General features: G+C 36.6%; 1 protein-coding gene across 7 annotated transcripts in view; it reads right to left on the bottom strand.

Moving 5' to 3' along the window:
* The window catches only part of ehbp1 (EH domain binding protein 1), a 155,140-nt gene that overhangs the window by 60,738 nt on the left and 69,056 nt on the right, over positions 1-25,346 (bottom strand). For all 7 annotated transcript variants that reach the window (XM_051133123.1, XM_051133124.1, XM_051133126.1 and 4 more), the window contains 5 exons: positions 20,529-20,707; positions 17,992-18,040; positions 9,486-10,367; positions 7,323-7,364; positions 7,091-7,231 (listed from right to left, as the gene is read on the bottom strand). In XM_051133123.1, the coding sequence (XP_050989080.1) occupies positions 7,091-7,231; positions 7,323-7,364; positions 9,486-10,367; positions 17,992-18,040; positions 20,529-20,707 (1,293 nt within the window). The remainder of the gene's footprint in view (positions 1-7,090; positions 7,232-7,322; positions 7,365-9,485; positions 10,368-17,991; positions 18,041-20,528; positions 20,708-25,346) is intronic.

Raw genomic sequence — 25,346 nt, 5'->3', positions numbered from 1 at the left:
ATTGCATTGGAAAGATCACGTGATGTAGCCAGAAGTACCGACCCAATGTTTATAAAAAAAAACGTAGGGTTTTGAAGTTGGAGATGAGTTTTTTGCCCTACCCTACCTTTTTGAACCGAAGTACACAGAAGAAGAACTAATCGTGCATGACTTTTCCAACATGATTACATAATGCGTGGAGACGCGCAAGTGAATCACAGAGCTAGTGCAAGATGAGCATTTGTAGTTAAAAAGTATATAAATTTGTATTTTTCAGAAAATGACCAATCGTTTCTTTAGACAAGACCCTCATTCCTCGGCTGGACCCTCATGTAGAGCCCTTTGAAGCTGCTTTGAAACTGCAATTTGGACCTTCAACCACCATTTAACTCCACAATATGGAAAAAATAGAGAATGTTTTCCTCAAAAACCTTAATTTCTTTGCGACAGAAAGACATGAACATCTTAGATGACATGGGGTGAGTAAAATATCAGGAAATTTTCATTCAGGCATGAACTTCTCCTTTAATGTTAACCAAACAGTTAACTAACAAGGTATTGTTTTAGCCAACTTGTATTCAAGTGGCTCCATTCTGGTATGTAATGCCCACTTTTCACCATCCAATCAATTTCTAAATAAACAAAATCAAGCCCGGTTTCTGTTCAGAAACACATCAGATCACAGACGGTAAATGGGTTGTGAACAGCAATGCACATTAAAGAAAGTAAATAAGGTCAATTTTAAATTTAATATCAACTTTAAAATGTTTGATCTCTTTCAGTGTTTAGCAAGACTTGGAGCATGACCATTAAAAATGTATTAATGCAACAGAAAATCAACAAGTTATTGAAAAGCGTTGTACTAATGCTTGTACTTACTTTCTTTAATTAAAGTGTTCAGACAGACACACAAACGCTCTTAGCACTTGCTCTCTCTCTCTCTCCTTCTCTCTCTAAACAAACACTTTTCAGTCCGACTGAAATAACTGGATTAAACAATTGCAATTTCATATCAAAATGAACTTATACTTTATGCTTTTATCCTTCATATTTTATTCATAGGAGACCGACTTATGAATGAGGTTAAAAACTGAAGGGCGGTAGAAAAGAGAAAGGAATGAGGGAAGAGAAGAAAGAGAGGTTGTTGTGGTGGAAAGAGAGCGAGAGAGAGAAAAAGAGAGAGACAAGGGAGAAAAAAAGAGGAGACAGCCCCACTGAGAAATGACTGTGTGTGCGTAATGCCGGAGAGAGCAGTGGCTTGATCACAACTCATGAAGAGATTGGAGGGGCGTCTCTCTCTCTCCCTCTCTCCCCGTCTAACAGTTTCTCTGTTCCAACCAACCGCTTTGATCTCCACACACACAGCCCTTCAACTACCTTCTATCCATTCTGTTTCATTAGACGAGAATCCACCGGAAAAAGAAAGGTTTCCAAACTAAAAAGACAATCGGAATGCGGCGCGAGAGAGCCTGTGTAGTCACGTCAGCATGTTAAAATGCATATGGAAGGCGCAGCCACGGTTCCTTTGAAAGTCTGAGGGAATCGTTTGAGGGCGTCAGACCCAAAGAACAGAGAACAGGAGGACGACTGTGGCCTAATTGGCCCAATTAACTCCGAGTCTCTGGTGCTTGCTGGGACAATTGGTCTTCCCCGGGCCTTCCCACTGACTCTCATGCATCAGAGGCGGGCCGACGCTAACGACTGTGGACTACAGAGAGAAAGAGAGGGAGAGATCGCTGCTAAACGTGTTGTGTTTGTTCCGACAACAGATTTGCATAGAAAAAGCAACATATTTGATTACGTGTTGATTTCACGTCCGACGTCGCAGTTAAACGAGGCTGAAAAGAGAACATGATAGAGGCGGCGATGTGCCTGAAAACACACACGCACAAGCGCACAGGGAGGCCGCCACGAGTTCAAAGGTTTGCTCCGTCTCTCTCTGAGAGGGAGGGTCACAGGCGGCTCTGAAAAGTCACCGCACTGTCACACAGAGTGGGAGGGAGGGCTGAGGACGGAGAAGAGAGTCAGGAGGGTGAAGCAGGGCCTCGTCGGTAAAAATCAAACACAGTCCAATTAAACTAATCATAACGAGCCAGTGAACACGAGGAAGCTCACCTGGAATCTTTTCCCTCTCTTTTTCCTCCCCCTCTCCCGCTCTCTTTCTCTCTCTCTCGCCGTACCCTCCATAATTACCCTGGCCAAAGCGCTGTGAAATTACTGCACTGATCAACTAATGCTTGAGAAAATCTGAAGAAACGCACTGTCCCCTTTTTCTGCCTCCCTCCCTCCCTTTTTATGATTTAAGGGACTACATAAATAAAAATTATTTCCCCTCACTATCGCTCCCTCTCCCCCGCTTTCTCTTTATCGAGGACTGAAAAACAGGAAAGGAAACGGGGGAGATTCTCTTCACTTTATTTTAAAGGTCTTGACTATAAAAGAGTGAAATTAATTGGGGGAGGAACGTTTAGGGTTCAGTTTAAGTTAAGATCTGTCAAGAGCAACTGTGGCATAAAAGCTAAAAATGCACAACACGGCAGCAGGCAGTAAAATCTAAAATAATTTTTTTGCGATAAAACAAGACTAGTATGACAGAAAAAACTACTCTAAAATCTAAAATTACATCCGATCTTTCCACTGTTTGTGGTGATGACATAATGTCAGTAATCCAGGCAGGACTTTTGCATTGTGCAAACCAGTTTTGATATTATTAACTTAAAACTAAAAGTTAAATTAATGAAAAAACTTCAGTAATTGAAATAAAGTTGAAATAATCTAAAATATAAATATCAGATAAATTTAAAAATAATAATAATAATATTAATAATAAAAATGAGAAACACTGCCTCACCATTTATACATTAGTTAATACATTAACTAACATCATCTAAAGGAACCTTATAGTAAAGAGTTGCCAAAATATTTACAAAAAAATACAACAAGAAAGAATTATTAAAACTTAAACTAATTATTAGTTAAAAGCACTAAATACTAAGAATGTACAATACTTCTACAGCATTTATTAATCTTAATTAATGTTAATTTCAGCATTTACTAATGCATTATTAAAATCACAAGTTGCACTTGTTACCATTAGTTCATGCACTGTGAATTAACATGAATAATGCATGACTGCATTTTCATTAACTAACATACTAACTGCTAACATACTGTAATAAATGTATTGTTCATTGTTTTACCATGTTAGTTAATACATTAACTAACATTAACTAAAAGAACCTTATAATAAAGTGTTATCAAAATATTTACAAAAAACAAGAAAAAATTATTAAAACTTAAACTAAAGTTAAAAACAAAACCAATTTGAAATATTAATAAATAAGGTAACACTTTACCATAAGGTTTCATTAGTTAAAAGCACTAAATACATTAGTATTAGCATACTAAGAATGAACAATACTTCTACAGCATTTATTACTCTTAGTTAATGTTAATTTCAGCATTTACTAATGCTTTACTAAAATCACAAGTTGTGCTTATTAACATTAGTTAATGCACTGTGAACTAACAAACTAACAGTGAATGACTGTATTTTTACTAACTAAAATTATCAAAAATATAAATAAAATAAAATAAAAATATATTGTTTATTGTTTGTTCATGTTAGCTAACATAGCTAATATATTTTATATTTTTTTATAATATATTTTATATTAGCTAATATAAAATGTAAAAAAAAGACTATGATTTTAAAGCTAAAAATGAAATTACACGTGCTTTTATTTAAAGAAAAAAACTCTTCTGGAATCACTAAGTGCGTTAGTGATTAAATTATTTTGCTGCAGTCAACACAATACCACAAACATTGTTAACAGCGCTTAACTTAAACATGGAATATTCCTTTAAGAAAGTATGTATGTGTATACTAGCATGAAGGGGGTGTTGTGCCGCTGTGCCTTTTCTAATTGTTCGTTAATTAGCGATTCGCTCTCACCAGGAGGTGAAGAACATGAGAGCGACTCAGAGGTTTGGCCTTAATGGATTGTGAAGGCCACCTACCCATAGTACAATGACCACTACTAAACAATTTATACCGTTATTTTACTATCAAAGGTATAAACACACACATATAAACAGAGTTAGCAAAGAGTACGAGAGCAAGGAGACAGAAAGTGAAGCAGAGAGAAAAAAAAAGCAGGAGATTGACAGTGGTGGCAAAGATCAAAGCAAAAGAGCCAATGTCGCACAATGGAGCACAATTAACATGGCATGTAAAAGAACAAGAGAAACACACACACAGAGAGCAGTTCTGATGAGAGGGGTGGGCTCACTGATGGGCCCACTGAAACACACCACTGACTGAGGACAATGACTGGCCTGCTAACTGCTAACTATATTGTAAACACAAAGACAATTCAAATCTTCCATGTTTTTCAAATTTCATCTGAATGTCAGGGTTATTTATCAGTAAAAGAAAGCACACAGTATTTCGGCCCATGCTAAAGTGCGCAAGTGAAAAGCTCACTACACCCCAATGACTTCCCTCTCTCTCTCTTTCTCATCCATCCTCACTTTCACCCCTCCATCTCTATCTCCGCTTTGAAAGAATGGAGCAAGTCTTAATTTAATTAAAATATTCCCTCTGCATGCTAAAGCGTAAAGTCTCTTCTTAGTGGAGGAGCTTCATGCAGAGGCCAGTGATAAGATAACAGGGCCTACTAATCAAAACAAGACATCAACTAATCTAATCTAAATCACTAACAATTACCAGCGTGCCAAGCCACGCTCCCTTTTGATCAATGTTTTCTATTAAAAAGTGAAACAATTCAATATTCCGGCACGCTAATGCACTGAAGCCTCATTAGCACATCGTCCTTGGGATGGAGGCGTTGCGAACGCACACACAGACGCTAATTCGTGGTTAATTTACGGGACGAGGACCATCTCCCCTTCATCAGAGCGCAGAGGACTTTTGCTGGAGAGAAAAAAATATTTTTCTTTAAAAAACAAAACAAAAAAAACACAACACTTAATTTATGACAGCAGCGGCATCACAGTGAGGTGGCTTCTTGTTCCTGCTCTTTGCTTTCTTATGCATTTCATTCAAGGGCATCTCATTTCCTTTTAAAATTCATACAGCAAAACGTCTGAATAAATCCGCCACACGCCAGATATTTCATCATGTCCTGAAAACCCCCCTCCCTTGTGGTTCTGTATGTTTATGCCACTGCGTTTCACACTATTCTTCCTCTAAAACAGGATGTCAAGAGAACTGAAATGTTATTCGGATGTGGCCTGAGCTTTTCGACGTCAAGTGTCAGGCGACCTGCAGCACTGAGCTCAGTAGAGCATGTTTATTTAGCGTTTGATGTTCTCTGACTGGTCACTTCCTACATCACTACCTGGAGTCCTTGAGTAACCCTTAAAGACTTGTCCTGTGTGAAATGAGAGGCTTTAGCATGCAGGCTCTTGGCTACAGAATAATATTATTCTATTACTTCCTGTCTGATGGGACAAAGGAGCATCCTAAGAGGAGCTGGGAATAGTAGTAAGGACTTACTACGCAATACGTTTATGAAAAAGCTTGTCACAGGAATTGTTAAATTTGAAAAAACAAACAAACAAACAAACAAAAAACAAATAAATGAAAAAAATGGGAATTTTGTGAAAATCCACAATTTGGAAAAAATAAATAAATAAATAAAAATACTAATGCTTATAGCTTATAGTTTTAGTCTCAACTATAATTGCTAAAAATAATTATAAAAATATAAAATAATTATTAAAAAATAAATAAATAATAATAATACTCTGAATCAGACAATTGTTCTATTATTCTATAAAATTAAGTACATAGATGAACAAAAGTCTTTTGGGAAAATCCACAATTAAAAAATATAAATAAATAAATAAATAAATAAATAAATTTAAGAACACTAAAAGGTTAACGTTTACGGGAGAGTTTGAGTTTTAGTCATAACTATAATTGCCTGTATATACACTACACGTTCAGAAGGTTAATTAATACTTTTTTTAGCAAAGAATTGAATTAAATTGAATCAATTAATCAATTAAATTGATGCAAGTAATTAAAGTATGCAAGTAATGTATTTTATAATGTTACAAAAGATTTCTAAGATCTCTAAATGCTGTTTTTTAAACATTCTATTCATTAATTTTTTACAAAAATACTGTTTACAACATTGATAAAAATAAGAAATGGGTAACCATTAACCAATAAGGTTCCATTAGTTAACATGAATGCATTAAGAATGAGAAATGCATTTCAAACAGTATTTTTTAATTTCTGATAACATTAATTAATAAAAATACAACTGTTCGTTGTTAATTCATGTTAGCTCAGTTTGAATAATACTGTACAACTTCTGATTTTAATACTGCATTAGTAAATGTTAAAATTAACACTAGCTAAAATGAATATGTTGACTAATATGCTGATTTCTTATTAATATTGTTATTGTTATTATTAATATACACTATCGTTTATAGTTTTGAGTCAGTATTTTTTTCTTTCTTTTTTTTGAAAGAAATTAATACTATTTAGCAAGGATCTGTTAAACTGATAAAAAGTGACAGTAAAGACATATTGTTAGAAAAGATTTATATTTTGAATAAATGCTTTTCCTATTAACATTTTATTTATCAAATAATCCTGAAAAAAGTATCACAGGTTCCAAAAAACTATTAAGCAGCATAACTATTTCCAACATTGATAATAAATCAGCATATTAGAATGATTTCTGAAGGATCGTGTGACACTGAAGACTGGAGTAATGGCTGATAAAAAAATCAGTTTTGCATCACAGAAAAAAAGTATGTTTTAAAGTATATATTTTAAAGTATATATTTTTCTGTATTTTGGAACTTTGATAAACTTAAGGGACTCACTTAAAAAAAAAAACATTAAAAAACTCACTGATCCCAAACTTTTGAACAATAGAAAATAGTTTTTCATAACAAATATCAAAACATTTTATAACAATAATATATATATATTTTTTTTTTGACAAAAAAAAATACAAGAAAATATTACCGGCCCCAAACTTTTGAACAGTAGTGTATAAACAACAGAAGTCAATGTCGATATCTAAGCAAACGTGTGCGTGTGTGTGTGTCTGTGTGTACTCACATCAATAATCTGTGGAGTGTGTGTAGGTGACTGTGCATTAGTAGTGCTTTTGTTTCCAGCCTTCATGGCAGCATCTCTACGGGCCTGTTCCAATAGCAGCCTGGCCCTCTCCTTCAGCTCCTCTTGACGAGACAGGACCTTCTGTAATCCAGAGAAAGAGGTTTCATTCAATTTTGAGTGTAACAAAGTTTGACTTTGTATAGCCACTTTATATAACCATGATCCGTTTCACCTTCTCTTCACTGGTGTTAGACACTGGAGTAGGTACGACTTCCTGAAAAAAACAACAAACAAAACATAACATAAGAACAAATCTGTGGATGTGCTATCATCCTATATGTTGTTTAAGTCAGATTAGCATCTATATCAGCTTCGCACTCTTATTACAAGCTCCAGCAAGCAGATGATTGGCTGATTGGTATGGTGGTGATTCTGACATCTGAGAGGAGATAGAGTTATGTTTGCTCCTGATTACTGTTAACATCACTGGTGAAATAGTGATGCAATACAATCACTAAAACAACCAAATGAAGCGCCAACAAACTTAAGGTGGTGCCAAGTAACTATCACCATGGTAACGCAGCTCTCATGTCACAGCTGAGGCCTTGATGACATGTCAAAATAAAATCAGGACAAATCTAAGCTGGAAAGTTATTCAGTGGAAGAAATGACAGTGATACATGGTGAGAGTGTGATAAAACTTGGTTGTGCTGCAATACCTGCAAGAGTGTGTGTGTATGTGTGTGTGTACATGCTGTATAGATGAGGAGAGGCTCTCATGCGGAACACGCTATAACCCGTGTCAGTATTAGAGCTGCAGGCGGGACGGCCCGTACATAATGACATGCCACTCCGAGTGACATGCGGCTGCTGTCTGTGCCGATCAGGCGTCTCACAAAATGGCAAAAATATCAAACATGTAAAAAGCTTCAAACTGTTTTATGTGCTTTGATTTTATATGGCAGCTTTTCCCATTTTGCAACTGCTTTTCTGTTGGGAGTGTTCAGGGCATTATTCAGTTAACATGCATGTGTATCTACCTGTGTTTATTACCTATATTTGTGTATCTGTGTATTTATGTCGGATGTTGTTTGCTTGCTTGTGTTGGACCATCAGTCGTGTGCGGTTTGGTCATTTTGACTGCTCAAAAGGTTTCATGCACTTTCTGAGCAATGAATCTTCATAATGTTACCATGATTTTTCCAGTCTTCGTGATGACTGCATGACTCACAGAAAGTGTCATTATTAAAGTGCCCCTATTATGCCATTTCAAATATTGCCTTTCATACAGCGTACAATGTAGCTGTATGTGAATGTAAACAATCTGCAAAGTTGTAAAACCGAAACTGCACGATAAAAAAAAAAAAGTGTCCTTGTTCAACGAGTCGTTAATAATTCGAATCCCACTTCTGTGACGGCTACATGTCATGGGGTAACACATTTGCATAATGCCCGCCTATGTTCTATGTTGGCTGGCATGCATATTTTGCATATGCATATTTTGAGAAAATGAAAGCATTGCAAAATTACATTGATGTAGCAAACAGGATGCATAATTACAATTTCATTTAAAGTAAAATTACATTGAACTAAAATGAAAAGAAATTCGTATGACACCATATAATGTGATTTTTAAACAGAAAAATATTAAACATTTTTGGGAAAAGGCTCAGAGGTTTTAAGAACAGACAAAACACCTTAGGGAGAGAGAAAGATGGAATGAAAGAATGACAGACAGAACGACAGACAAAAAAGACAGACAGATGGACAGACGGACTGACAGATGGAATAACAGACAGAACAACCGACAGACAGACAGACAGATAAAACACCTAAGGGAGAGATGGAATGAAAGAATGAATTACAGACAGAACAACAGACAGAACGACAGACAGAAAGATGGACGGAACAACAGACAGAATGTTAGACAGATAGATAGATAGATAGATAGATAGATAGACATATGGACAGACCACGTTAGAGAGAGAGAAAGAATGACAGACAGACAAACAGACAGACAAAACACCTAAGGGAGAGAGAAAGATAGAATGAAAGAAAGGATGACAAACAGACAGACAGAACAACAGATAGAATGACAGACAGAATGACAGACAGACAGACGGATAGATAAAACACCTAAGGGGGAGAGAAAGATAGAACGAAAGAATGACAGACAGACAGACAGACAGACAGACAGACAGATAGATGGATAGATAGATAGATAGATAGAATGACAGAACAATATACAAAAAACGGAATGAATGAACAACAGACAGAGGGTTTATAGAGCTTGGGGAAAGAAAGAAACAGAATGACGAAAAGAACGATAAAGCCACAGTGAGATTTTGCTCAGATGTACATGCATATGTAAGCATGCTTGTGTGTTGACATTTACCTGTATGTGTTTAGCGGGAGTGTGTGTATGGTTGGTCTGAGGCGCACTGCTGTCTGATGTACTGTCAGATTCAGCATGGCGCAAACTCGCTCTCTTCTTCTTGATAAGATCAGTGTCCCTGTTATACGTGAAGCCCAGTTTGTGCGTGTTTGTTAGAGAAGACCCAGTCTGCCACAAGGGCGACCCAGACTCAGTTAGTCTTTCACTAGGCTGTGGGGTCTCGTGCTGCTCCTTGGAGTGTCTGGTGTCAGTGGCGGTCACCCCACCCGACTGCCCTTTCTCCTTTTCTCTCTCCAGCCTGTGAGACAGATCACCCATGTCCAGTGTATCAGCTTTGAGGATTTTTTTCTGTTCTGCAACAGGAGGTTGGCTGATGGAGGGCTCCAGGCTGGTTCTGGTGCTTTGGGCGGGTTGTGGGTGAGGTTCAGTGACCGCTGGAGTTGCTGGAGAGTCACGGTCTGCCATGGACGCCCGTAAAGAAGGAGCTACGTCTTTTAGAACTTCCCCTTGTGAGGCGGATAGGGAACCAGATCCTCCGCCTGTCATGACTGACTTTACTTCCTGCTCTTCTTTAACACCATGCCCACCATTGGTTGCTGCAGCATCCTGGTTAGTGGGCTCATGGTGAACGTCGTTAAGTTCGGCGTAGAACTTGTCTTGGTCGATGGAACTGTTTGTGTCTGTTTCAAAGTCTCCAACTTTGTATGTGCTACGACTGCTGTTGGCTTCGATCTGCACAACATTGAGTTCCTCGCCGCTGAAATGTGCCCGGATCTGATACAGGTACGTCATCACCGTCAGCTTATCCGGGATCGCAAGCAGAACCATGTCAGATGGCTCCAGAAGGCGAGAGATGCCCAGACTGGCAAAACCATCATATGCCTGCATACACAAAAAACAGATCATGTTTAAATTACAGCACAGAAAATAAAAGACAATATTAAAACATAGCTGCAAGGAGCGATTATCGGGTTTAAGCGCTTTAAGGCATTTAAGCACTTATGAAAAAGACATTACATATGATTTAGCAAGCCTGTAACTACCTTAAACAAAAGCATTTTTGGCAAATCCAGGTAATTTACCATAGAAATATAATGATTTTTAACTTTTATGACTGTTATAGTGCCACCTATGGTCAGATTGGAGAAGTTTTTTTAAAATAATGTCAAATATTTAATATTTAAATTCAAATTCAAATATTTAAATATGGTCCTAGAGGCAAAGTTGTTCAGATAAGAAAACTGATCATTCAATATGAAAATATAGTGTATGCGTGAATATATTGACTAGGGGTGAGAATCTTTCGATTGATCACTGAACCGCACCTGTCAGGCCGATTGGGGTGAGCCTTGATAACATTGTAGGCGGTGCGAGTACTACACGCTTGAACCCCTAATGAAGTAAATAAACAAGAACTAGTAGACTAAAAAAAAAAAAAAAAAAAAAGAAGTATTGATTGAAGGAAAAAAAAAAAGACTGATTTCATTTCAGTTGTGTCATTCCTTTATAAAACGCTAAAACAACTCTATAACTTAAAAGTAAATAGGTGAATATAGGAAAATTGCAAAATGTACTTCAAATTCTAAACTAAACTACAGTAAATCTGTCAACCAAACCATTCTTCAAAATAAATAAAATAAGTCTGGGTCAGACAATAATTCTTCTAAATTAAAAATAAACAAAAAATAAATTATAATTTTAAAAATAATTAAATTATAATAAATTTAAATAATACTTTTTAAATAATAATAATTATCTGAATCTGACAATTGTTATATAGATTAAATAATAAATAATTAACAAATGATCAATAAATGAATAAACAATAGAATATATGATAGAACATATGACAGAATGAGCAATAGATAGTATGATAGATAAAAAATATATTTTTAAAATAAAATAAAACTTGTCCAGCAAATCATTCATTAAATTAAATAGACTATCATTTAAAAAAAATTTAAAGTAAACAGGTTCAATTTAAACCCAGGTAGAATGGGTAGCGTATTGGTTGAAATGAAGGTGAAATGGTGAAAGGGACAAACAGGGTGGAGGCTGAGGAGTGAAAATGAATGGTTGGGTGTAGGGTAAAAGTGTAAACTATAGGGTGTAATAAGGTGCTTTATCGTGAGGAAGACCAAGGTATGGGATGAAGAAAAAAGGGAACGACAGGGTAAAAGGTGAAAGGGAAGAAGAGGGTTTGTAGGGTGATGGGAGGGAGAGACAGTTAGGGTGTAGGGTGCATGCAGGAATTAGATTTGGGATAAGACAAGCTGGGATCAGTAGGATGCGGCAGGCGGTGACAGCTAATGTCAAGGATGGTTCTCCATGATAAGAGAGCACGATACCAAGAAACACTAAACTAATCCTGCCTCAGTCTTATCGCATACATCTCCCACTCGCCCTCCTTCCATCTCTCTCACTTTCTCTCTCTCTCTTTCTCCCCCTTTCCGTCACTCTCTCTCTCTCTCTGCAGTGAGTATAATTGCACTGATTTGTCCGGTTGAGGAGAACAGGCAGATAATCAAACAGCCAAACTCAATCCCTGATCGGGAGATAGAGGGAGAGAGAGAGAAACGGAAGGAAGAAGTGAAAGTAAACTGGCTGACATTATCGCGGTAATCCACCGAACGAATGAAAGAAAAGTTACTTTCTCTTTCTCTTAAGAATTTGAGAATACAACAGTATAAAGAAAAGCCTACAAATTAGCCTTCTGTCTCGGCCTCCCCCCGATTCGCTTTATCTGAGCTGCTATCAGAGCCGAGCCGACGGCCGAGAGAATTTCACCCTGTTGACGAGTGTTGACTATTGTCTCAACCTCTGCTGCTTACCCATCTACTGACTTTATCAGGTTTGTCCCCTTTACTGGCCTGAGTGAGAGGGAGAGAGAAAGAAAGAGAAAGGGAGGGGTGGGATAATCAAAGGTAAGCCGATTCTCAATTTACAATTAATCACATCTTTCTTTCTCTCGTGCCTTCTCTTTTTCCTGTTTGCTGGAGGCTAACAATAGCGATGGCGATGCAGAGCTTTGCAGAGCGAGGGAAATGTAAGGTAGAGACAGCTGAATAGGAAAAAGGAGAACGAATACGGGTGGGAAAACAAAAAGAGTCTGCAGGTATGTGTTGTTTGGGCATCAGCTCGAAAGAAAGAGTGAATAATTGCAGGAATGAACGAAACTAAAGTGTCTGATGGAGATTTTTTAAACTTCAGCTACATTCACACCACAGCTAAATGAGGCCAATTCTAAAAGGTCTCTTTTACATGTGAAAGAAAAATCAGTTTTTGACAAGACAGTATAGACTGGTTTAAAAACAAAACATGAAAGTAGTCTCATATGCTCAACAAGACTGCCTTTTTCTTTATTTTAATATATTTTAAAAATGCAATTTATTCCAGTGTTGACAAAGCTGAATTTTCAGCAGCCATTACTCCAGTCATCAGTGTCACATGATCCTTCAGAAATTATTCTCTGAAGATTTGGTGCTGAAGAAACATTCCTTCTTACTATCAATGTTGAAAACAGAAATTTGTGAGAAACTTTTTCCAGGATAGTTTGATGAATAACAAGTTCAAAAGAACAGTATTTATTTGACACAGAGACATTTCTTTACTTTCTTTACTTTCTACACTTTGATCAATTAATGCATTTTTACTAAATAAAAACAATAATTTATATATATAAAAAACCCTAGTGACCCAAACTTTTGAATGGTAGTGTAAAAAACATATATAATAGTAATAATAAAGGATTAGAAAAATATTTAGTGAATAAAAATAATAAACTTATATATAACAATATTTACTATTAAAGTTATTACATTAAGTTATTATTAAAAAATACAGTAAAAACAGTAAAACTATAAATTTGTTATTACAATTTAGAATCACATTTTCTTTTTTAATATATTTTAAAAATGTAATTTATTCCTGTGATGACAAAGCTGAATTTTCAGCAGCAATTCTTCCTGTGGTCAGTGTCACATGATCCTTCAGAAATTATTCTCTGAAGATTTGGCAGCATTTCGTACTATCAATGTTGAAAACAGAAATTTGTGACTGCTTCCAGGATATTTTGATGAATACCACGTTCAAAAGAAGTGTATTTATTTGAAATAGAGACATTACTGCCTTTACTGTCAACTTTGATCAATGTAATGCATGTTTACGGAATAAAACAAACACTACTTAACTTTTAAATGGTAGTGTATAAAAATGTATAATAATAATAAACAATAAGAAAAAATATCTAGTGAATAAAAATAATAAAATTATATGTTAAGTATTTATTTGGAAGAGACATTAAATGTCTTTACTGTCAATTTTGAATTTAATGCATCTTTATTGAATAAGACAATTAAATCATAAAAAAAAATACTGACCACAAAATTTTGAACTGTAGTGAATAAAAATATATAATATTAATAAAGAATGAAAAAAAAAATTATATATATATAAAATATTCAAAAGAAAAGTATTAATTTGAAAGAGACATTAAATGTCTTTACTGTCAGCTTTGATCAGTTTGACGCATCTTTACTGAATAAAACCATTCATTTATTTTTTTTAAAAACCTACTAACCCCAAACTTTTGAATGGTAGTGTAAATGTCTTTACTGTCAGCTTTGATCAATTTAAAGCATTTTTACTAAATAAAAAAAAATATATAAATATATATTATAAATAGTGTATGTATCAATGTCTATTTACAGACTGCATTAAGGTGCCTGGGAGAGGAAAAAAGGCAAACATGAAAGGTGTCTCTCTGTCTCATTGCTGTAGTCTTCAAAACAACAAATCATGCTTGATTAAAACAAATACACCATGTAAACAGCAAGTGTATGTGACCAAACACTTCCAGATGATTTAAGCCCCAAAACACGCTTCTTATGTACTGCGTTATTAACTACAAAGCCATTTATTCAACTAACAGAAATGTGCTGTTTGCTCTGGATCTGTGTATAAATGATGCAGCGGCACTAATAACCCGTGTGAACTGTGCAATTGTGTGTTTAAGACTTTCCCTTCCTGCTCCGGTCTGTCAGCCCCTCCCCCACGCTAAACGCACAATGAAAAGCGTTTTGTTTTGTGAATGACATCGCTGAATGATTGACAGGTATCCATCGCTGTCAGTCACAAACACAGCCAGAGGGGCTTTTTCCCCCCTGTCCGCACATTTATCGAGGAACACAGGAACACATACACGCACGCGCACACGCGCACGCACAGATCAGATATCATGGGAAATTACTGCTAGTCGCTCTCTAGACACACACAGAGAAAATAATTCTTTTCACTGCCTGTATGACCAAACCGTCCTCTCCTCTCCCCTCTGCTATTGATTGCTCTTATCTGTCATATTTCAATAGAGATTATTGCAATCACGGCTGGGCCAGAGAGGGTCGCGCTGATTCTATCAAATGGAAATGAATGCAGTTTATATAAATGCGTGTGTTTGGGGCTGTATAGAAAGTGCTCTTAACCTCCTCAGCTTGGGATAGTCGTTTATCGTTGAAAGAGAGCGAGAGGATGCACTTTTCGCTGTGTTGGAGAGAGAAAAACGGCGTATGTGATAGTCCCAGAACGAGAGAGAGCAGGAAATGAACTCAGGACTGCAGGTATTGAGTGTAGGGATAAAGTGATGACAGATGAAAGGAACGGAGGGAAAGGAGAGAGCGAGGAGCACATTAAATACACCTAATAAAGTCTAAATGGAGTTAATCTGAGGGCTGAAATAAGAGTTAATCTGCAGCGCTCCAGAATACAGTGATCGTTCAATGGAGCGGAATTACAGAGGAATTAAGTTTTATACATCCACAAATCCAAATAGATTCCAAACAAATCCAGGAAGCAACTCTTCAGCAAATATACATTTCGTATCGTGCGCTGCTGTGCATTGTGTGTGCGTGCTTTGAGAGAGAGGAAGAGAGATGCTTGGAGTAATCCTTGTTGGCACAGCCACCTGGCGGTTTATTTAAACAGGCATTTGAGAGCTGACAGCAATATCCACACCTTCCTCGCTCTCTCTCAAAGCTCATTCGTCGTGCACATCCCACTGAAAATTCCTGAACGGATGGAACAAGGTGTAATGTAAAACAATAATGAGAGAAAGAAAGAGAAAGTGACTAAAAGAAAGTGTGGAATGGGAAGCTGATGGAGATCTACCTAAAGCAGATAAACTCAGATCTTGAGCTCAACTGAATTGCAATTTGAATATGTTTAATATATTTTAAAATGTAATTTATTCCTGTGATGACAAATCTGAATTATCAGCAGCCATTACTCCAGTCTTCAGCATCACATGATCCTACAGAAACCATTCTAGTAAGCTGATTTAGTGCAAATCAAAGTGCAATTACTGTGTTCATATAAACTATTGTAAAAAAATAAAAAAATAAAATAAATACAGCTGCAAGCAGCGATTACTGGGTTTCAAACGCTTTAAGGCATTTAAGCAAATATGAAAAAATACATTGTTTAGCAAGTCTGTAACCACCTAAATCCATGAGCATTTTTGGCAAATTTGCCATAGAAATATTTACGTTTAGAAATATATTACGTTTATAAATATTTACGTTTATGATTGTTATAGTGCCAGCTGTGGTCCAATTTCCTTAAAAAGTTGCATGCTTGTTTAGAATCACCTGTCGCATGTGCTCACCAGGTTTCGTGAAGTTTAGATTTTTTCTTTAGACTATATAGGATTTTGGGTAAATTTGGACAGGACCCTTTTCTAAACAAACCCGTTATAGCCTCCCAAAGAGTAAATTTAAACATTTTTTAATAATTATTGACCTAGAGAGTGTTTTTTTCAGATTGAGCAAAAAACCTAGGACTCGTTCGCAAAAGTTTTTTGACATCTTGTCAAATATTTAACAAACTATTTGATTGACAGCAGTGGTTCTAGAGGCAAGGTTGTCCAGAATGAGGAGTTCTGTCGTATAATACGAATATTGTGCATATGTGCGAAAAACAGCGTGACGTACAATCAGACCTTTGGGGCTGTGAGTCGAACATGCCCGCCAAGTTTTGTTCCAATTGGCCTCGGTTAACCTTGTCTGACAGGTGCTCAAACTTCGGTTAGTGGTAGCCATGTTTTTGAGATACGCAAATGTCCTTATAGACACTTGCGGTACTTTGGACCAAGACCGCACACACCGATTTCCATGTTGAAAGGATAAATGGCACAGTTATAGCAATTTTTATGTTTTTCCCCTAATAGCGCCACAAAGTGGCCAAGCGTGGCAATTTACTTTTTTCTGTGACCTCAAATTGAGCTCTTACGCAAGTGTTCTGAGTTTGGCCAAGATACCTCATTCTGTTCAGGAGTTATATTTTACTAAAAGTGGCCCTGCCCCTTTCAAACGTTCTGGTGTCCCTTTGTGACGGTGAGTCAAAGTTCAACTTTTTTTGATAATTATTGATATTCACTATTGAGAGAATCTTTCTGCTTTGGTTTGGTTCCGATCAGGCCAAAAACCTGGGACTAGTTCGTAAAAGTATGTTTTTCAAAAAATGCCCAAATATTTCACGTCACATAAGGCACTTCAGCCTGCGACTGATGGTTTAGGAGTTACGAGCGATTTCGTAGTTTTATTTACAGTAGCGCAATAAAGTAATAATATTTAAAATGTCTTTAAGGACTTGGGTTGGGTGTAGTGATTATACTCTATAACTGCTTAATTTAAAAACAACAGAGAGTAAAGGAATAGTTCACCCTAAAATGAAAATTCTGTCATTAATTACTCTCCCTCATGTCGTTCCAAACCCATCAGACCTTCATTCATCTTCGGAACACAAATTAAGATATTTTTAATGAAAACCGAGAGCTTTCTGACCCTCCATAGACAGAAAGGTTCCTACCACGTTCAAGGCCCAGAAAGTTAGCAAGAACATCAACAAAATAGTCTAAGTGAAAAAACAAAATAAATTTATTCAACAAATTTTTCTCCCGAGTTACAGTAGGACCCCATCTATGGAGGGTCAGAAATTTCTTGATTTCATCAAAAATATCTTAATTTGTGTTCCGAAGATGAACGAAGGTTTGGAACGACATGACGGTGAGTAATTAATAACAGAATTTTCATTTTAATGGAGGTCTTCACAAGTATGTTTACAAGTTTGTGTGTGTGTATCTACTGTTTGAACCTCCTTGGTCCTGCAAGTGTGTGATTAACATCCCTTTATTCCTCTTCTTTCCCTCCCTCTCTTTCCTTTTCTCTCTGTGGAGAAGCCTGTAAAGTTTATTTATAGCATGTTTATGAATTATGATGCTATCTTACGACTCCCAGGTGACTTACTCCATCCACACAAATGCAAGCAAACACACACACACACACACACACACACACTCTTTCCATCAGTGTCGGCAGGGGAGCCGCATTCTGAAAGTGGCAATTAGAGAACGCTGGGTGGGAGTGAATCAGAGTTATAACAAAATAAATCACCTATGAGGAGGATTACTGATGCACAAACAAACGAAGAGAGGAAGAGAGTGTGTAGCATTTACCTTTTTGTTGTTTTCTTTAATATCTTGAGGATTGAGAGCCTTGTAGTCACTAGGAGGGAGGAAAGAACAGCGAGAGAGAGAGTTAGCTTTAAATATGCGTCTCATGTAATGGCTGTAACATGCAATTTCACAGCTCTGCAATCAACACAACTAATAGAGTGTGTGTGAGTGCAAGCAAAATTAGACACACACACACACAGCTTTTACTCAACCACTCAACACATTAAACGTTTCATCTCTCGTTCTTCACCCTACCCACTGTGTGCCTGGGGTCTTTCCTCTTCAGCAGGGAAAACGGTAGTGGGCTACTCTAAAAATGGACAATATCCTGCATTTTGCTTATATCATAAGCCTCAGCATTCATTACATGTCAGTCAAACCTTGATGTGGGCTGTGTACTGTCCCCTGAGGCACAGTGCACTTTAAAAGCCCTCTGAGGACTTTCTCCAGATGAAATAGCATTAATAAACACACTTAACTTCTGTAACAAGCCATATTTTTAGTTGTGGTTACACCAACTGCAAATTCATTGCAGAGATGAAGATTTTTTTTGGAATGATGGCCACTGATCATTCAGCATGAAGCAAACAGCAGGTTGTCTCTCAGGCTGTGTGAATAGTGCGAGTCAAAAGTGTTGAAAAACCATTCTCTTTATACATGTCAATGAATGCTTCATTAGAGTATCAAACATAATAAATCAGTCAATATCTTCCTTAAACAGACGGCGGCCAGATTCCTGGTACTTTAGCGTATGCTAAACCCAGAGGGTGGTTGGCTGTGGCGCTGTCAGCACTGTGATGAATCTGCTGTAAGTGTAGTAATTAAGGAGGATTTGAGTCATTCCTGATGAGACCAGACACAGAAATGTTCAGAAATAAGACAGAGGGATTAAAAACTCTCCATCATAAACCATATTAGACCCCCCACACAAAGTGAGATTCTCACAGAGGGGGAGAGAGAGAGAGGTGAATTAAGTGAGTTGTGTATACATAGAGTTTAGGCCTGTCGGTATTAATTATATAGAGGTTACTGAGTCATCTGATGATTATTTTGATCAAAGGCAACAACTGAAAATGGCTTAACAATAAAATGCACATCCAGTGTCATTTTTTTTTGTATTTGATTTTTTAAAATGTATTTTTTGTGATTTTTAATGCTTCTGCTTGTCAAAGTGAATTTTCTACTTTCTGCAGGTAAAATTTGTTTTATGTCAAAGGAAATTTACCCAAGATTAAAAATATACAATACGAGTCAAAAGTTTTTGAACAGTAAGACTTTAAATGTTTTTTTTTTTTTAAAGAATTCTCTTCTGCTCACCAAAACTGCATTTATTTGATTACCTTGATTATACCTGATATATTTTACCACTTAAAAGAACTGCTTTTTATTTGAATATATTTTAAAATGTAATTTATTCCTGCTATTAAAGCTAAATTTTCAGCATCATTATTCAAGTCTTCAGTGTCACATGATCCTTCAGAAATCATTCTAATATGGAGATTTCCTGTTCAAGAAACATTTATTATTAATATTATTATTATCAATATTTAAAACAGTTGAGCACATTTTTTCAGGATTCACCACTGAATATCACCATTTATTTGAAACAAAAAGCTTTTGCAACATTATACACTAAAACATTCAAAAGCTTAGAGTAGGTCAAATGTTATTTATTTATTTATTTTGTGAAAGAAGTTCTAGAAATTAATACTTTTATTTAGCAAGGATGCTTTAAATTGATCAAAAGTGATGATAAAGACATTTATAATGTTACAAAAGATTTCTATTTCAGATAAATGCTGTTCTTCTGAACTTTCTATTCATCAAAAAAAATCATAATCATAATAATAATAAATGTTTTTTGAGCAGCGAATCAGGATATTAGAATGATTTCTGAAGGATCATGTGACTGGAGTAATGATGATAAAAAAAATTCAGCTTTGAAATCACAGGAATAAATTATATTTTAAAATATATTCAAATAGAAAAGAGTTATTTTAAACAGTAAAAATACTTAAAAATATAACAGTTTTTGCTGTACTTTGGATCAAATAAATGCAGGCTTGGTGAGCAGGAGAGACTTCTTTAAAAACATTAAAAATCTTACTGTTCAAAAACTTTTAGTAGTATATATTATGCATTTTAGTGGCAGTATATAAAACAATTTATATTTGTGGCTATAGATTACTCTTGAATCATGAAATGAAGCATTTTCCCAATGATAGCTGCAGGCTAAATTGTTTTTGTCAACCAATAGCCCAATTATTCCTTGACATGTTTACCCAAAATTACAAATTCTCTCATTTACTCACCCTCATGTAGTTCCAAACCTCTATGACTTTCTTTCTTATGTGAAACACAAAACACAATATTACAATTTTCATTTTTGGAAGCGCTATACCTTTAACGTGGGGTAAGTTGTGTCAGCACCTCATGCGCTAAACACAATTACTGCTGACTGAACCATCTCAAGAAGCGCTTCTTGTGTGTTGAGGCTTTTATAAAAGTGTGTATTTCCATAAAGATGCATGGCTTACATTAAGTCGGGTCTGAAATGGTGTAACAGGGCACAGAAAGCCAGTCCGTTCCTCCAGGAAGTGGTGAAGTTGGTGATTTTGACGCCTCTGTAGTTTTTCGTGACCTCTCGGCACCAGGCCAACAGGGACTGACTTGCATTTGGCCTCCCACCAAGAATGGGACTTGGAATCGGACTGGGCTATAAAGAAGGAGAAAGGAAAGGGTGTAGAAAATGAGAGATTAATATGTGCTATTGACATTAAAATTATTGTTTAAATATTTTCCAAGTCAGCTTTGACTTGGAAATGAACATACTTCGATGTCTGGATCAATACATCTCACAGACTATGTATTTAGCAAAACACTAATAGAAATATGTTCTAAAACATAGTAAACATATTCAAATAACGAAAGTAACCTAATTAATATTCATGAGCACGAAAGAAAAACTGACTCAAAACTGCATTTACTAGCCTAAATTGTTCAAATGTTTTGTCAGTATTCCACCAGACAAACAAACAAAAAAAAAAGAAAACAAAAAAGAAAGAAACTTCTTTTCATTTTCATTATGCACAATGGGAATGTGTTGCATAACGTATGCAGAAAAGAAAAATGACCTAGACAAACAACTTCCTGTAATTATACGGAAACTTGAACTGTACACAAAATTACACACAACTCATTTAGCCCAAGCCTTGACCATTTTTCAAACAAACACTAATTTTCTCTGTCCCACACACACACATACAACCCTCTCATTGTCTGTCTTTTCTTCGAAAGTCCTTAAATTCCAATCAAGAACATCAGATCCAACCCATCTCTCTCCAATTAGCTTTGTAAGCTCAGCTTTGTTAAAAGTCGCCTCTGTTGAAATCCTCTGTCTAATTTGAACAAACACACACACACACACACACACACACACACACAGAGGAAAAATGCACACAAAAGACTTACATGCTCGTTCTAATGAGAGCTTTGGTCTGTAAGGAGTGTATGACCATGGATAATGTAAACACATGATTAATAAAGACCAGCCTTTGAAGCTGTATCAGTCTGGATTAAGAGTCCAACTAAACGGAGGAACGAGAATTCTAATCCCACAAATCCAGAAACACAAAGCGGCAGAACCCCTTCGCACCGGGAGTCTGGCCACTTTCGGACATAATCCCGTTAAAAATGGAGCCGTCGCGTTACGGATATGCTATCGCTCCGAATTCATATTCTGGCGTGCATGCGCTCGCATTTTTCCCCCCTCACAATAACTTTTTAATAACGATAATCAAATAGCCTGAGACAAAACTTGCAGCTATCTGATGAATGCAGCCCTGATAGATTCCACATCTAAATACAAATCTAACATGTTATAAAAGAGTGCTCATCCTGCAGAAATACATTATCATAGGACAGGTATCTGTATGGATCTGTGTGTGCAAAGGAAGAGAGACGCTGCCATCCCCCTGATAAGAGTGCTATACATCAGCCGCTCAACATTTCAAGCATGTAGGCAGCTTAACAACGCCCCCTTTTGGACACAACCTGCTACCGCAGGAGGATTCAAGGACGCAGACTTGCTTGTGAGGGGCCCAAAGCAGACTTATGTAAATTAGACCAAAACTCAAAAAAAAAATAAAAAAGAACAATGATTTTATAAAGGGAACCGTGACATCCTAAAGGTGTGGTCTGAGTAGATTGGCCACACGCTGAAGCTGTAACTTCCTTTAAATTCTTCGAATGCTTGCCTCTTAGATTATCATAATTAAATGCTAAGATCCGAACGAATGCCACTGAGGGCAAGTGTGTTATTTGTGCGTTTATACGTCTGCCTGCACAATTTGAAAGGTTAAGGTTGTCTTTAAAGAGCAGGAGGGAAAAGTCAAGTGAAGGGCCCTTGGGGCTCCGAGAGCCTTTCTATTCTAGAGAGAGACATGTACACACACACAAACAAACTAATAACAATGCTCAGGATGCCGCTGCAACAGTAAACACAAAAAATGAAGGACAGTAGTTGTACAATTTGTTTTTACATCGTCATGTACATTCACACAGTCTGAAACTCATTTAGAGCAAATGAGCAAAGCTTATTTTGTTTTATTCTGTCATTCTTCTTGTGACTGGCACAATCCACCAACTAGAATTCAAGTGTCTTGCTTTAATCATCTAATTATGAAAAGCCAGTTCCCCTTATTAAAGGTTCTCATATTCAATCAGAGATCAACAACAGTGATTTACCCAGAACTGAACGGACTGCACAAGCATTTCCTGCATACACTGACATGCTACACGGGGGTGGGGAGGAACACGTTAAGCTCCACACGAATGCAAAACCCGCAACCACTTTTCCATGTCACTTTTCCGGCATGCATGATAAGAGAGCTGTAAGTTCCTGAGGCAGTCTTTGCTCCTTTTAAGAGATGTTTGAAGTAGCTGTCTAATTTCAGCTCAATAATTACCTGGGATTACCGGCCAGGTGCTATTAAAGCAATTAGAAGACAACAGCCGTTTAGGAGCACTCGGCTCTTTAGGCTAACAGTACCCTGTGGCACCTTTACGGCTGGAAGAAAACAGTAACACTGACACACCAAGACACGTTTAAACTCCCAGGAACCACTGCTGTTATTTAATTCATTCTCCACCTCTGTGAGGTGGGTTGATTCTAAAGTGTCTACCTGTTTTATTGTCAGTGACTGAAACGACCCATTAAAAACACTGATGTCTCACTGTTCAATTTGTTAAAATGCCACACTTGCTAAAGTATTCACTGAAAACTAGTGAACTGTTCTCCTGTAAATTACTAAATTGTTCCTATGTATTCTACTGAACTGTTCCACAGCAAATTGTCATGTTCAATTATAAACTGCTGAACTGTTCTGTTTAGATATACTGAACTGTTGCGTTGCAACTGATAAACATATAAATGAAGGACTCACTGCAAACTTATTAAAGTGAAAACAGAATGTTTCAGATTCAGTATAATATACATATAAATAAATAAATAATTAATTAATTTGTGTTTGGGATGCTATGAGCACAGAGACTGTAGTGTACACCATAAGTTTGAAAATGTTTAGCTTAAATGTTTAATATGAATAAACAGTGCTCATAAACGGCTGTTGAGATAGTATTCTCAAGTGAAATAAGTTGAGGCTTGGATCCAGAAACAACATTCGTTGGTGCATTTGTTGGACGCATCACGTCATCACTTAACAAGTGAATACAGTTCATATATTAATTAGAAATGTAATAGGTTACAGATTACAAGTTACCCTATTTAAAATGTAATAAGTACTGTAACTATTTCAATTATTTTATTAATGTATCAAATTACTTTTGTTTACTTTTTGATTACTTTTCTAAATTTCTAAAGAATGTTTTCAATTGTTAATAATTTTCAAACATTTAAAGCAGGCAGGGTTAGCCCTTTTTAAGAACTACAACGAACGGCTCCTTTAAACTACAACGTTTGTTTTCCGCATGCAATGATGTCACAACGCGGTCCATTAGAATATCATTAAAATAAATCCTGCCCATGGAAATTCAAATTGTTGGAGGGAAGGTAGGGACGAGGTGAGGGATTAGCCTAAATTTAGCGATGCAGCATGGAGAGCCGCTTCAACGAGCCACAGCGCGGCGGGGTATAAACACAAACATTGACTAGAGTGGCCGCTTCAAAGCAGCAACGCGCCACAGATGTGTGCAGTACAGGGGGTCGAAACACATGCCGAAGCTACGATCTACTCCGGTTGCTGCGTCGGAGCCATAACGCGTCGCAGATGTGTGCAGTGTGTGGTAAGAGATTTATTCATCAGTGTAGATAGCTTCACTTATAACACAAATGGGTTTTTTTTAAATGCATAAACTTGCACTAGAATAGGCTAGGCTAATCAGTGATGATGTTCTCTGATAATGTTAGGCTGCTTTTAGCCTTATGCTGGAGCTGGTATTGGGCAATGAAATTAAGTATGTAAATAATTAAATACATTAGCATGATAATATCATGTAGTGGTGATCTCGCAAGCTGATGATAGGACCCAACACTACTGTAACATATTATTTACTCACCCTCCATGCATCCTAGGTGTATATGACTTCCTTCTTTCAGATGAATGCAATCGGAGTTATATTAAAATTTATCGTGGCACTCCCAAGCTTTAGAACGGCATAGACGGGTGTTTCTCCTCATCAGGCCAAAACAAGTCCAATAATATGCATCCATCCATAATAAAAAAGTGCCTCACACGGCTCAGGGGGGGTTAATAAAGGCCTCCTGTAGCGAATCAATGCGTTTTTGTAAGAAAAATATACATAAATTCACAACTTAAGAATCACTTTAATCTAGCTTGCACTAACAGTTGTACACGGAACTTGCTTCTTTGACAAGGGGCGTGGCAGTACTGAAACACCGTCTAAGCTGTTCGCCAATCGCAAAATGAAAAAAAAAAAAAAAAAATCACAGCACATTCGTTTTTTGGAAGGCAGGCCTTCATTAAACCCAGAACTAATTGAGCCTTATGTGCCAGGCTGGGAGAAATGTATTGTAATAATGTAAAATTTTGTTTAAAAATTATGCATTTTTCAAACCATCAAGCATGAAAGCATGTTCTAATACACCCCAAAAACAAAACCAAGACTTTGTAAAAGAGCATAATAGGACCCCTTTACCAAACTGCTGAACTGTACTGTTGTAAACCATTTCAAAAACTTCTTGGTTTTTTTAAGGTAAACTTCTAAACTGTTCTGATGTAAACTACTGTTTAAATATAAACTACTGTATTGTTTAAATATAAACTGAACTAACAGTTGAAAACAGTCATTAGAAAATGAGACAAGTAACCAAAAAG

Source organism: Labeo rohita, chromosome 17 (assembly GCF_022985175.1).
Source record: "Labeo rohita strain BAU-BD-2019 chromosome 17, IGBB_LRoh.1.0, whole genome shotgun sequence".
NCBI lineage: Eukaryota > Metazoa > Chordata > Actinopteri > Cypriniformes > Cyprinidae > Labeo > Labeo rohita.
Note: the sequence above shows the minus strand (reverse complement) of the source record. Positions and strands in the feature narration are given on the sequence as shown.